Genomic DNA, 15127 nt, shown 5'->3' with positions numbered 1-15127 from the left:
ATTTCAGTGATGACCTGGTTATATTTAGTGTAGTAGACGTGAAGCAGCCTCAATGTTACAATTTGCTGCCACCTTGGGGTGATATTGTACAACTACACATGTTGTGTCACCGGGTTTTCTTCGTTATTAGCTCCATGTGGTGAGCCGAGTCAAACACACTAGCACCCGAAAAATTAGCCTCTTAATGTGACATACAAAACTAGTTGCTGTGATATTTCATTGACTTCTAACATTCACTTCTGCCATTGTTAAAGAGAAGAGGCCCAACGCTTTCAAACATTTAAATCTCTTTCTTTATTACAAGCATATGTACTTTTTCTTGCTGTTAATAGCTACAGAAAAAACTGGCAAAAATCCACATATCTACAGATATCAATCTTTTAAAAACTTTATACAAAAGGAGCTTAAACTGTACATGAATATTACTACATATATGCTGTAAAGTGTACAGTAGTATACATATATACTGTATATATAATACATTTATGAGCAACATCACACTTTGTGCAGATAAAACAAAAACAAACAAAAAAAGCTATAGATATTTAGTTAATCTGAATAGGCTGGCACAGATGAAGCCCCACTACAGGCAATAAAGCCTTCAGTTATAGCAGTAGACATCTAATCAAATATTTGGTCACACCTGCTTTAAAAACAGTGAGTGTATTTCCTACAGTCAGTGTGAGCAATGACCATGCATATCATCACCTCAAACATATTTCAAATCATCAAACAAAAAAACAGACTGTTAAAGCTATTTTTTTTAACTGTCATCTTTACTGAAGTTGACTTCTCCCATGACCTTACATTTGGTTGTTTTAAAACTGAACAGTAACATTCTGACTCTGTAACGGTAAGTAGTTCTCTTCATCCTCTAGATACAAAAGTAGCAAAAAAACTTTTTCACACATTATACAAAATACCTATTTCATATAGCCTTTTTTAGACAGACAGAATACAGTGTTTGCCAGTGCCTGAACGCACCCCTGAGGCAGATAGCGTTCAGTGATCAAATTATTCCTACATTACAAAAAACAGTATTGATTTAAAACAATAGTTTGTCAGAAACAAGAATAAAACACATTTGTGAAGGGACATTTGTTCTAGAACCACATTCTTTTAGCTATGGTAGTTTGTAGTTGTCATTCACGGCTATCCAATTAACGATATGCAATTTTTGTTTACAGCACAATGGTGTTTTTTTTTTGTTTTTTTACATTCAGGAAGCCAGACAGAATTGTAATAGTGAACAAAATAGTAAAAACAGTAGAATGCAAAACAAAAATAACAGTAAAAAACATTAAATGAATTAGTTTACCCCTATTATATTAATCTATGCTACTTAAAAATCATGACTTGAGAACCTATGTATAAGCACATTCTTTTTTTTTTTTTCAGATTTGCCAGCATTGATTAGTACTTGGTATCGTAGATGTGAATCATCTGGACTGGACTGAAAATTTGAACCAGTTATAAAAGTGGTTTATATAAATGAGAATATGACTTGATAAAGCTCAGCGGTTGGTCCATTACTACGGCATCACATGGCATGCAAAGTTCAGACCTCAATATCAATCAAATAGACAGTGTTTGACTGTAGATTTTACATTCATACAAATTAAATAATACACTTTTGGACCAGAAAAAGTTACTCAGTTCGACATGTTTGATTATTTTGTCATTCATTCATTCATTCACTCATTCACACAGCCTTTGTAAACCTTGACATCAATATACTCATCAATATAGTCTATATTTAGATATAATGTGTGCATGAAAAAGGACATTCTGTTTTTACTATTCTGTGACAGTTAATCAACATTAACCCAAAAAATTGTTCAAAAATGACTCTTCCATCCTTTAACAAACTAGCTATACCCATAATGCCATTCTTTAATCTGACATTCTCTGTTGCAGGCTGACTGACGGGCAATGAAAACACATGTATGTGCACACTGGAGTTTCCCAGAATTCAACGCTTGACTGAATTGAACGCATTAACATACATTGAGGTTAAAAAGCACCAGAAGGCATCTACCCACAAGAAGCTTGGAGTAACCATCAAAACAGTGGTCTTGATAGTCTTTGACATCACCTACGTTCTCTCTCTGTCATGGATGATGGATGGTTAAAATGGTGAAATGGGTGATTGGCCTCATCATGAGAACTGAATGACAGGTGAGCGAAGGAAACACATGCGAGGAGAGAGGTCGAGATGAAAAGATAAAGCTCCAGGAAAGCAACACTACATTCCAGAATCAATGTGAGCAGAAAAAAACAAACAGGCATGGAATGCGAAGGACAGCAGGGAAAGAGTCATGCAGACAAACAGATGTGGTTTTGATGATCAAATGGTCTGATTTTTAGTTTGGTTTAGATCCATATCCATTTGTGTAACAGTGTTACCTGGAATTTAAACTTAAATGCATTCACACTCAATTCAAATCAATGTGAATTTGAATTCATTCATGGGACGGAGATGGAATTGAATGTACTCCACAATATTTTTATGAGAATGATATATTAAACAGGTAAGTCATCAGGTGTTCAATTTGTTACAGTGTTATTTGGAAATGAAACTGAATTGCATTCACACTCAATTCAAATCAATGTGATTTTGAATTCATTCGGACGGAGATGGAATTGAACACACTTCACAATACGTTATGAAAAAGTCATTTTAAACAGATGTCATCAGGTGTGAGGCACATTTCCCGGGAATCATTTTAAAAAGCTCATCTTCTGTGTTCTGCACACTAGAAAGGAGCCATTTCTGTGAACATAGTGCCCAAGACAGGCCATCTGTGATGCTGACCTTGATTGGGCTGTTGGTTTAATGAGTTGTTTGTGAACAGTATCACAGTCTAATTATATCCGACTTATTTATATCAGATCATAAATTAGTAATGTGCAACAAAGAAATGATAGCAACCAAGCACAGGGCTCCAAAAGTTACATTCATACAGACAAAATGCTTTGGGAACAGTCAAATAGGATGCTACAATCATGAAAATATGCTGACGAAGAAGTTAATTTCTACTTTTTGTGAACGCAAAAAGATGTTTACACCAACAGAACTATGAAATTTGTCTTTAGGAGCCCTGGGCCATCCATGTTAGTGGCATTGGAAGATGTCGAATACTACTTTTATCGGTCTCCATCCTCAGCTGGTGCAATGTCAACTTAAGGCAGTGTGGTAGGATTCTTCTAATGCCGTCAAACACTTTCCCTCCATTTCCTTTTGAGCATAAGGCAACTAATGCACATTTATATACTCCGTATTTCAAGACCTTTGGTTCCAAACTGTGGTGTAAAAGATGGGAAACGTTAGCTTTAAGGCAGAACAGTTAAGCTAAGGTGGCTAGTGTAGCCTTTAGCATCCTGTATCTGGATCTATTCTAAAGAAACTAAAGGACTGATTATACATAGGGAACTACAGAGTTTTAAAGCAAATTGCCAAGCAGCTTGGAAAGAGTAACTGGTTGTCATGATGACACAAGTCAATGGTTTTGCAAACTTTGGAACAATAGAACATGAGTTGATTTCCACCTTTTTGAAAGTTAAAGGGTGAAACATAATGACAGTCCAGTTACAATTTGTCTTCTCTTTGTTGTTCTAACAAAAGCCTACGTTCTCACACACACTCTCTAGTACAGTTCAGCAACAGAAATGGCCAAATTTAGCCACTTACAATGCAATCGGACAAAGACAATCGCAGGCTATGGAGTGTTCCTCGATAACAGGTTTGCACAAAGGCAACACCAGTTTGTTCTATAAAAAAAGTAGAAGAAAAGAGAAGGAGCACAGGACAAAAAAAAGGGAAGGGGGGACGACAGAGAACAAAGAAAAGAGAAGAAAAAAGGACGGTCAGTTTTTAGAGCATCCAAGGCCATTTTAACTGTCATCCACATTAACATTTAGCTGTAGGGGTTGCGTTTGAGATGGAAAGGTTTGTGCAACTACTGCATAGTGTAGTTTTCAAGTAATTTTTCACATGAAGAATTACAAGGGTAGGTGAACGAACATGTAAACCCACAGTGTAAAGGGAACACGCTCACACAAAGAAAACAAGGTAAATAGGTCCCAAGGCCGCTTAGTATGCCACACTCGCAGATGGTACGGCCAATTCTGTTTGGCCTTCCTCCAGCTTCTAAATTAACACACAGCATCACTAGCCCATTAGCGTATACCACAAGAACGCATTTCAGTGCTTTTGTTTTAGATAAAAGGTAACAAGCCAAGATTGGTCTCCAAATAGTGTCCAAATCTTGACTCTTGAATAATTGAGGCTGAATTTGATTAGATAAGTAGACTCTCTATTAGAGACACTGTCATACGGACGTCTCGGGCCCCGGTGCGCTGTAGGTGTAAGCTGCCCCAGAGAATCTTGGGTTTTCTCTTATTCGGAGGAAGGAGCTGAAGGTGCAGTAGTCAGGCCTGCCCCCCCAGTATGTACACATCAGTTTTTTGGAAGGGGAGGAGTCAGACCTGTGGTGGGTGTGGTTCTGGCTTTCGTTGCCATGTCTGTCGTGTTTCCGTGCAGGTGGAACATGGAGGGAGGACAGGGGGGTGAACTCGGACAGGTGGCCCTTATACAACTTATCGGCATTCTGGAGTAAAGAACGAGGGAACAGAAAGAGTGAATTAGCAGATTGCATCATATACAGGCATGTAAATGCAAGCATTGGTCACGTCACAAGCTGAAACAACACAAATCCAAAGCCCCAGCAAGAAGCAATGCAAAAAATAACAAAATATTACATTAAAAAATCTCATATCCAATATTAACCACATGCACAAGCTCAGTCCCAGAAGATGTCCCTGATCGATTGAGAGGCTGTTACAGGATAAACTGTGGAGCGAAATTTAGCTAAGGCTAGTGAGAAATTAGAGATTTTTTCTTCATTGGAGGGTGAAAGAGCATTCACCACAAAATAAAAAAAAATAAAAGTTATATTTTTATAATAAAAGTTTGGGGTCTGTAAGATTTTTAATGTTTCTGAATGAAGTCTTATGTTCTGCAAGGTTCACATTTGTTTGATAAAAATACAGCAAAAACAATAACATTGTGAAGTATTATTACAATTTAAAAGAACTGTTCTCTATTTTAATATATTTTAAAATGTAATTTATTCCTGTGATGCAAAGCTAAATTTTCAATGATTGTATATATATAAATATATATAAACTTTCATTATGACGTTTTTTTGGGGTGCAATATAATGGGGGGGTGGGCTAAATTATTCTAAAAGCTTAATATTCTTTAAGCAAAATATAAATATAATTTCTTGTTTTTGTCTTTTGAATTTGCGGTGAAACATTATCAGGACAATTTCTTCATAAATTTACCGATCATAAGCATGTTCTAGGAATGGGCATTAAAAAGTGGACATTTAGAAATATATGACAATATTTTCACTGATTTAGACACAATACGAAAGAAAGATTCAAGTAAAGAAAAAATATCCATGCAAACTGTATGTCTAGCCTGCTGTGTGTATTTGTGTGTGTCAGAAGAACCCATAGTCCCCATGTCCTGTTAGCTGCATATACTGCACACCCCAAACCACAACCCAATGCATTCATTCTGAAGCTTTAAATCCAAACCAAACCAGTCTGTAGGTTTCACACCAAACAACAGACCCACATAGGTGCACCAAAGACATTTCAATCCAGTTTGCTTTCACTGGAAAGAGCCAATTAGCAGGATTCTGGAATTCTCAGATTGATTCTAGAACTGCACGCGTCATCTGAGAACTCTAGAGCTCCACATGAGTTCAGTGTGGATTAGTTCTTTCTGGCTTTAGTCTTCAACTTCACATTCTCTTTACCATAGAGCTGCTAGGCCTCAGTGGTGTTCTGAACGCCATCTAGCAGTGAATCATGAATGTTTGTCTCAACCCTTTCAAAGATCCTGTCAGCCATCATTCTCTGTGAAATATCATACACACAAACAAACTCAAATGTGGCATAACAGACACATGTGCACAATATTTTCTAGAATCTGTCTTGATTTTGAAGTCTTTTGCTGAAACTGAAAGTACAGCAGCAGAAAATGCATTAAACAATTTATATCAGCAACATAAAATACACACGTACATACTATACATGCACACTTCATGCATGCAAACATGTAGAGTGACGCAATAAAAGACTTCGAACATAAAGAGAGACACCACAGGGTACTGCAACACATGTTATTGGCATGTTGGGTGGCTTGTGAGCCTCATTAATGTTCAGTAGGTCATGACCCTGTTGTGTCTTCGCTCACTGATACACACACGCACATGCAGAGAGAGTGTGTAGGTTCACCTCCGGCTCAGTTCAGAAACTGACACTGCTGGAGGTCTGGGAGAGCATAAAGATGGTGGACTGCTCAGCAGTGAGACACTGCCGCTTTGTCTGCCGTTACCACAGGTCAAGGGTTAAACACACAGGGGAAGGGGAAGGTCAAGCATCAGAGAGGTAGAGCATCAGGAGAGAAAAAGAGAGATGGAAGAGGAATAAAAAAGAAAGGGTTTAGAAAGGTTAACAACCTGTCTAATCCTCAGAGATTAATAAAGGAACTTCAGCAGCTTTCAAAGCATTCAAAGTTTCTGGAAGTGCAAGTGTTAAGTGTTAGATTTAGCATATTTAAGGTTCTTTTCTAGCAGAATTATTAGTAAAACTTTACAATAAGGTTCAACTTGGTTACCAGGGGCCTGTACCATGATGGTGGCTGAACAAATTTACAGGATTAGTTTTGAGTTGACAAAACCAAACCAGTCCAATCCGGCTTTGTTGGTACCATAAAGCTCATCACCAACTTTCTCTGTCAACTCAGGCTTGATCCTGGGTTAATGGAGCACGTGCACATGAAAGTGACATCAGTAAAGAACAGCCAATCAGATGCCTTGAAACTGTGATTCACTTCTTGAGAAAGAGTGCGATTCACTACCAAAGATAAAATATTGAACAATATGAAGAATTTAAACACATTTACAAGATGAAACGATCTATCCATGAAAGAGTAAAACTTAAAAGAAAACATCTTGCCTTATAAGTGCAAGTAAAAGTTGTAAAGTTAGTTCATGATTCATGAAGTCAGTTGATCATATTTATAGGTATAAAAACACTTAAAAATCTAAGCTCATATGTAGACATGTTTAAAGCTATTGATTCTAAAACGTATTTATATTGCATATTATCTATATGTTTATATTAATTTAAAATAAAAGCTTAATAATTACTATTAAACTAAGCTAGCTTGTGTAATGGATTAAGGGTATAATAATTATATAAATCATAAAATAATTATAAAAAATAATCATCTCTAAATTCAGACAATTTTATCTTTAAAAATGTTTTACTATGTAGCGTCCTTTAATCTGGAGTAAGAGAAACTGGGGGAGTGGCTTTATTGCGTCAGACATGTGTCACTTTGATTGAAGCTGATTGGTCAAATTTCACTTTGAAATCTCTAAACCAGAACATAACCTGCCCCAGAGCAGGTTAGCTGTGGAGTGTAAATTACTAAGGCAATGAATGCCGCTAAAAGCCAAGCCACTTTCATGATACCTAAAACCCAGGATTGGTGCAAACTAAACTGAAACTTACCTGGCTAGCCAGCTAATCTGGCTTGATGGTACAGGCCCCAGGTTATCCTGTTTTGTTATTGTTAACTAAAACATAACTGTTAAAAATTGTTTTTGTTAATTGAAATAAAGCTGAAATTAAAATATAAACAGTAGATTAAAAACTTGCCCAAAAATGAGAAATTTTGCCTTGGCACCTAACTGATAAGTTTTGTTGAAGTACTAAAATGACTAAAACTAAAACTCAAATAAAAATAAAGTTAAATATAAAAACTAATAAAAATTACAAATGCACAAAACAAAATGACTAAAACTTAAACTAAAATTAAAATGTAAACAGAAAAGCTAATCATAAATACTATAACAGTATCTAAATAAAACTAAAATAACTGTCAATAACACTCATTCATTAGGTATCATAATCTAACAATGAGGAGGTTTTACTGCATTTATTAATCTAATTTAATGATAATTTATAAATTAACAATTTATTATTAATTAATGGTCATTCATAATACAACTTAATATAATTAAATTTTTTTGAAATATACTGTATATGTTCAGTATAGCTTTACATTGATCAAGACTGATAAATGCTGTACATTTTTTTATACACTGACATGACATTTCATTTCATAACATTGACATTCTAGAGTATAATAGGGAAGATGAGTGAGAGGCAAAGCATCACATGGGTTAAACCAGTAGTAAGGCAGTTTACACATGCGCACACATTAAATTTCCTTCTGAAATTTTTCTTAGCATAGTATGGTAACATACTATGTGTGCACACAGTAAAATACACAGTATTCATTGTGTCATATATTGTTTGACAAAGAGTCAACAGGTCAAATAAAACCACTGAATGGCTCAAAGAGTCATTCAACGCAAAGAAAAATCGACAGATAAAGAGAATCGTGAACTGCATCCATAATCCACTTACATCAAGCACACTGGGAACCAGTCCGACGCAAGTGTAAATCTGAAGACCAGTTAGTAGCAATTATCACAAACTATAGCACCATTGAGCTGCTTCAGATCAACAATTATTTAGTTGAAAATAACACAAATATTTCTTTTAAATAGCTGTAATCTTGCAAAAAGAATCAATCTTAGTTAGATTAGACAACAGTTTTGGTTGATTCAGAAGTTGATGCCAAATAAAACGAAGCTGTAGTCAGTGAAAGTGAAAGTGAAAGTGACGTGACATGTGGCCAAGTATGGTGACCCATACTCGGAATTAGTGCTCTGCATTTATCCCATCCAAAGTGCACACACACAGCAGTGAACACACACCCGGAGCAGTGGGCAGCCATTTATGCTGTGGCGCCCGGGGAGCATTTGGGGGTTCGGTGCCTTGCTCAAGGGCACCTCAGTCGTGGTATTGAAGGTGGGAGAGAGCGCTGTACATTCACTCCCCCCACCTACAATCCCTGCCGGTACGAGACTCAAACCCGCAACCTTTGGGTTACGAGTCCGACTCTCTAACCATTAGGCCACGACTTCCCATGCAGTCAGTTCAATACACTTCAGCTGCAGAAATGCTACAAATATACTGTATAATATGAAAAAAGCTATAAAATATCCTGAAAACATAGGTTATTAAAATTACACATGACCTACAGCTTTAAACAATACACACACACACAAAATATTTCTATCCCTCACAGCTTTGCTTTCAATTGCATCAAATGAAACATGTCATCTACCCAAACTAATAGTCACTGTATATAATATTATTTCTTTTAAATAGCTGTCTATTACTGAAATATAGACACATTTATACATGTTTGACATGTGAGCTAACTGTATCTTTTCATCTCTATGAAAATGCAGATAGTGAGAGTTGTGCTGTCGTACCTGTATTCTCTCAGTGGTGGTGGGCCATAGAGCTCTACACAACACTTTCTTCACAACATCAGGCAGCAAACTGACTATAATCAGCAGAATTATACTGAGCCATGCAGGACCGCTGGACAACATCTGCATGAACACATAGTACATCCTCTGATAGTTCAGGAAAGGCCTACAAAGAACAAAAATACACCAGAGATATCATGTTAGATTCAAATTAATTTGATTTAGTGATATTAAGTGTATAACAGGACAGGCCGTACCAAATGATGCCTCCCCACAGGAGGGAGAAGATGACATAGAATAGCAGTGACCCCCATATGACAAAGTGGTTGATCCACGTCCAGTAATGTGTGTCCAGGGCAAGCTAAAGCATGTAGACACAGTGAGAAATGGGAAGACACAGCAGGTGAAGTTGATACCAGTTGGCAACAGCACAGATCATAACACGTGTGTCAGTTGTATTACCTTTAGCGTGACCGTGAACACCAGGACAGTGAATACAAGTGTTCCAAAGGTCCAGTTTCCAAACATCTGGAACAGAGAAATATTGAAAAAGGCAAAAAGAGATTGGCACTGATGCATAAATAGACACTCAAATGAGTGTTAGTGCACAGCTCACCCTCTCATCGCCTTACAAACTGGACACATTGCAGTTATGCATGTTAAAAGCTTATGTGCCATTATTTGAACAATTCAGTGGCACTCGGTAGAAAAAGACTTGAATTATCTGGCAAGAATATATTAACAAAAATATTTCCTCATGATATGGACATTTTTAGACAACACCAAGTTTAACAAAAAACTGTCCAATAAATATTATGCACAAAATATTATGTATAAGAATAACTGAATAAGAAAAATTACTAGAAGCTGGAGGAAAAAACAAAAAACAAAAACACGAACGAAAGATGCAACATAATTGAGTAAAAGCGTTCACCTGAATCATGTATACAATATACAAAAGCAAATAACAATTTAGAATTCCCAGATTTCCTTTTTTTAGGTGGAAATTTATATCATATATTATTTGTACATATATTATCAGCAGAAAAATTATAGACCCTATTTAATGTAAGAAATTTACCTAATAAATTATTAATACAATTAATTATAATTGTTATATACAGTATATTCAAATTATAATTACACTTAGGAGAATATATATATATATATATATATATATATATATACACATACACAAACAATGTTTTATGCTTTTATGTTTTAATTTGATAAAAAAAACATGAACATACGGTGCACTTATCTAAACTTGTGCATCAATGCAGCATTTACAAAAGCATATAAATATAATCAAAGGACAGGGCACTCCTAAATGTTCTTTTAAAAATCTATTTCTTGTGAATAATTGTCATTATATTAATGGTGCTGTAAATGAAAGCACTTTTATGTCTTTGTTTTACAGAGATTATTAATGATGTCTGGCGCTCGGTGATGTCACATGCATTTTATATTTTGTCCATAAAAGCCTCATCAATAAATAGTGAGCTTAGATAGTCCCTTAAAATGTTATAATGGATTCAGTTTTGCAGATTGGCCCAATAAACCTTGGGTGCTGTAAGCTTCTCTGTGTGATTGTGTTTGTATATTTGGGAGGATTTGTTCCCTCATTGTTTACAGTCTTGGCAAACGGCTGAATTTAGACACAATGGATTCTCTTCTAGAACCTTCCCCTGTCTGTGGACCGGCCACACTGTTGATGGCACTATGCAAAACAACATCAACGATATAAAGAGAGCTCTTTATAAAATCACTGCATGTTTACCTTTAAAAAACAAATCACAATCAAAGTCAACAAGCCACAGCAAAACACGAGCAGGTCAAACTGTATGGCACTAAATGGTTTTAGTGAACATAGTGAACAATATAGTGTTGATGAGTTACCAGTTTAAAAAACAAGGACACACAATAAATGTCAACAAGTTTGAGGAAAATGCATTAACTTACCTTAATGAGCAATCTAAATTAAATTTACTGTTAAAAAACATGTCAAGGGCAAATGATTTTTACAGAAGTTGAAACATTTTTCAAAATGATAAATCTGATATTTCAGTTGAAAAAATGTCATGGACAAGTGCACAGTTTTGCAATTTTATGTTTAATCAGATAATAATTCATCTGTTAATGTTCGAGTTTCTGCCACTTTCCACAAACAGGGAAAAACAGTGCCTAAAGTTTTTATTTCTTTCCTCTTATTCAACAAATGGTCAGTGAAAGAGGTGCTTAAACACGTTAATCTCCAATAAAAGGGGCTCAAACAAAATACTATACTAATATATGGCTATTTTATTTTCTGTTCATTTTATACAAGGTTAGCAATGTTTACATCCCTGTAACCAAAAGAGACGTTTAAAACGGATTTGTGTGATTTAGCTTTTTCTAGAAATAAATAAATATTAAATCTAAATAGACAAAATGTATAATAATAAAATAACAATAGCAACAATAATTTTATTAGATCATTTAAAAATATTACTTTCTTTTTTCTAAATTGCAAAAAATACATTATTCAATTATTAAATTAAATATATTATTTGTATATATAATATATTACAAGAAGAAAGAGAGACCCTATGCAATACAATAAATGTACCTATGTTAATGAGTCACTAAAGTATACCCTATTTGTGGAAAAGGCCTCCAGCTTCTCTTTTAAATGAAAAGTTTCTGAAAAGATTATCTTCAATTCAACATGTACTGTACCAAACAAAGTGAAATGTTTAATCCACGTGTCCTCTTGTTCATTCATTTGCCCTTGCAGTGAGTCATGAGAGGATGGATGTGTATCCTACAGGCCGATGAGGATGAGGATGAGGATGACAACACCCCTCCAACTCGGGGGATTGCAAAAAACACAGTCCCACACTGTGACACACGGGACGGACACAAACTCCTACTCGATCACAAGATGATAGACAGAGGAAGATGAACGGGGGACTTGCTATTCTATACCTACAGTGGCTGGTCCTCAGTACAGGGGACACTGGGATGTCATACGGTACTGTTTGAGAGCCACGATGGCGGTGAACGGTTAGTGTTAGTAGACACCATGTGAGTGGGAGTGGCTTTAGGGTGAGGGGAGGGGCTGAGGAGGGTAACAGTAAAACTAAAAATAGGATGAGAAACAGATAGGGACAGGCTTACCATCTGTGTGTTGGTGGCCATTAGCTGAGGAAAGGAAGAGAAGCAGAAAAGAAAAGAAAGGCAAAAAGGGAGTAGGTAAAAGGAGGAAAAGAGAGAGGGAGAGATAGAGAAAGAGAGAAAGAGAGGAAAACAAAAGAAAAGAAGGAGAGGGAGGGGACAGGGAGCAAGAAAGTAAAGAACAAATTAGGATGTTATAACTTAAAGTAAATCAAACAGGTAAAAAAGCAATCCAAAAAGGTTACTATGATTTAACTTAATGGCACAGAGAAAGATGTCTGGTCTGACTGATTACCCAGCATGCTTTGTGTCACATAAATGAATGGAGAAGCACCTGTAATGACTTCAAACATACGCAAAGGAGGACAGACAAAAGTCTGCAAGCTGGATCAAGACCTTAGTTAAACCACAAATATCTACATTACAAGCACTGAAACCACTTTAACCACAAAATAACTCACTCAACAAGCATCGGCCACCCATTCAATCTGTATGCGTCTGCTTTATTTGACTGAGAAAAAAATGAACTCAAGAAACAAAACACACACAGAAAAATGTGAAAACGAAATCATGGTTTAGACAGTGACTGCATTACCTGTCCGTTGCTGGTGAAGGTTGTGTTGTCGAAAAGGAAGACAGCACCAAAGAAGAAGACCACGGCATCAAAAACCCCCAGAAATGTCCAGTAGATGAAAGTGGGCCATCTCAGGAGGGAATTCTTGGCAATATCTCTGTAAAAATAAAGATATTAAAAATGAAAATATAAAAAACGGTTGATATCACCGCATATTGTTTGCATAACCACACTGTACTGTAAACTTTACACTTTACAGTCCTTTAAAAATGTACATCAACTTAACTGTAATCACAGCTAAGTGCATGTAATACATCATAAGCAACAAATTTCAAAATCACGTATAAGGTTATTAATAACTAAAATAACTAAAACTATTAAAAATATTTTGGTTAATTAAAAATAAAGCTGAAAGAAAATAAATTATAAATATTAGATCAATTTAATTAGAAACGTTGCCTTGGAAAATAACTAAAGTTTAAGTTGAAACATTAAAATTACAAAATGAAAATGAATAAAAACTAAAACTGAAATTAAAAATAAATTAAACCTAGAGTAAAAATGAATAAATGTAAAATTTCCATTGGTTATCCATTTAATCTCATTGTGTCAAACAGAAATAACGTCTCTAGGTTACGTATGTAACCATGGTTCCCCGAGGGAACGAGACGCTGCGTCGAGTCGCTTTGGGAACGCCCTTGCGTGACCGCGTTCTGAAGCACGTGTCAAATCAGTCCAATGGAGTAGCGAGACGTCACGAGCGGGGTGACGTAAGCACCAGAAAGTATAAAGGCTCATCCGGCAGCACGTCACCCCGCTCGTGACGTCTCGCTACTCCATTGGACTGATTTGACACGTGCTTCAGAACGCGGTCACGCAAGGGCGTTCCCAAAGCGACTTGACGCAGCTCGAGTTCCTGAAGGGCAAATGAGATTTTCACCATTTTAAGTTTTTGCTTTTTTTTTACATTTTCATTTGAGAAAACTACCCTAATAATCTCACACGCCACATTTAGAGTACCGCAAGAGATCTTAAGAATGTCTCCAGAACTCCAACTCATAGATCAAATGATCTGGGCTTTGCTATCTGTTCATTTTGTAGTCTTTTCTAGTCTTGTTTGTATAAATTTATACCAAATGAAGTGCAACTGATACTAAATTGAAAAGCAATGGAGCAGTCAAACATTTCAATGTAAGATCATATGGTTATTTATGAGTGCTCTATGAAACAACAGTTTAGTCTCAAACTACACTTGAGATTGGATGGATCATTTCAAATGAAAGTGAAATTAGGGTCAGAAAAAAATAAGCATAATTTCTGCTGCTTGTGTCCATTCTTACTTTAAAAACATAGAAAAGTCCTTGATAGCTACAAGTGCCACACTGTGTGTCAGTAATGAACACTGTATATATTGAACAAGCAATGCAGAGGAATAAGAGGGGGAAAAATGCAGTGTCAGGACATTTGGTGCAAAAATGTAGAGCAGTTCTAACAGTATTTCTGCCCAGTGTAGTGTGTAAATTGAGTTTAGTGCAAGGGTCTGTGCGGATATGTTTGCCAAAGGCTGATGGAACTGTCCAATTATAGCAGACTCATATTTGGAAGCAGCGTGTTCGTGTGATTAAGTGAAAAAACCTGGAGGCTCACAATCAGAAAAGGCATTTTAATAAAGGGGAACATTTAGAGAGTGAGATTGGGCTACATCAGGCGGTTCATTAGATACAAAAATTATGCAAGGAAAATAAAAGATTTCAAAAATACAGATTATTTTAATTTTAATTTAAATTGAATCAGCATACAGTATTAAATAGTCCCTGAATGGGCCAGTGCTGTCACTATGACTTGCAACATATATGTGCTTTAATTCCTTGCAAACAATTTATTTTTGTGCATGAAATATTGCTGCTGCAAAGTTGGCTAATATATATATATATATATATATATATATATATATATATATATA

General features: G+C 35.9%; 1 protein-coding gene and 1 long non-coding RNA gene across 4 annotated transcripts in view; one reads left to right on the top strand and one right to left on the bottom strand.

Annotated features, from left to right (window-relative positions):
• The window catches only part of LOC107692136 (uncharacterized), a 37214-nt gene extending 34434 nt beyond the window's left edge, over positions 1 to 2780 (top strand). The window contains exon 3 of the long non-coding RNA XR_001634617.1: positions 1399 to 2780. This is a non-coding gene — a long non-coding RNA (uncharacterized LOC107692136). The remainder of the gene's footprint in view (positions 1 to 1398) is intronic.
• An 86-nt stretch (positions 2781 to 2866) lies between these two features.
• Positions 2867 to 15127, bottom strand: part of LOC107692133 (probable phospholipid-transporting ATPase IH) — a 60514-nt gene continuing 48253 nt past the window's right edge. Inside the window, exons 25-32 of one of the 3 annotated variants that reach the window (XM_016491063.1) lie at positions 13186 to 13321; positions 12594 to 12617; positions 9897 to 9962; positions 9692 to 9795; positions 9435 to 9600; positions 4489 to 4610; positions 3692 to 3771; positions 2867 to 3303 (exon numbers count right to left, since the gene is read on the bottom strand). In XM_016491063.1, the coding sequence (XP_016346549.1) occupies positions 3720 to 3771; positions 4489 to 4610; positions 9435 to 9600; positions 9692 to 9795; positions 9897 to 9962; positions 12594 to 12617; positions 13186 to 13321 (670 nt within the window). In that variant the 3' untranslated portion in view covers positions 2867 to 3303; positions 3692 to 3719. Of the gene's footprint in view, positions 3304 to 3666; positions 4611 to 9434; positions 9601 to 9691; positions 9796 to 9896; positions 9963 to 12593; positions 12618 to 13185; positions 13322 to 15127 lie in introns of those variants that run through there. The other 2 variants (XM_016491061.1, XM_016491062.1) reach the window with 2 other exon arrangements.

The sequence above is a fragment of the Sinocyclocheilus anshuiensis genome, unplaced genomic scaffold (assembly GCF_001515605.1).
Source record: "Sinocyclocheilus anshuiensis isolate Anshui unplaced genomic scaffold, SAMN03320099.WGS_v1.1 scaffold322, whole genome shotgun sequence".
Classification (NCBI taxonomy): domain Eukaryota; kingdom Metazoa; phylum Chordata; class Actinopteri; order Cypriniformes; family Cyprinidae; genus Sinocyclocheilus; species Sinocyclocheilus anshuiensis.
The sequence above is the reverse complement of the archived record's forward strand: the minus strand, read 5'-3'. Positions and strand labels throughout refer to the sequence as shown.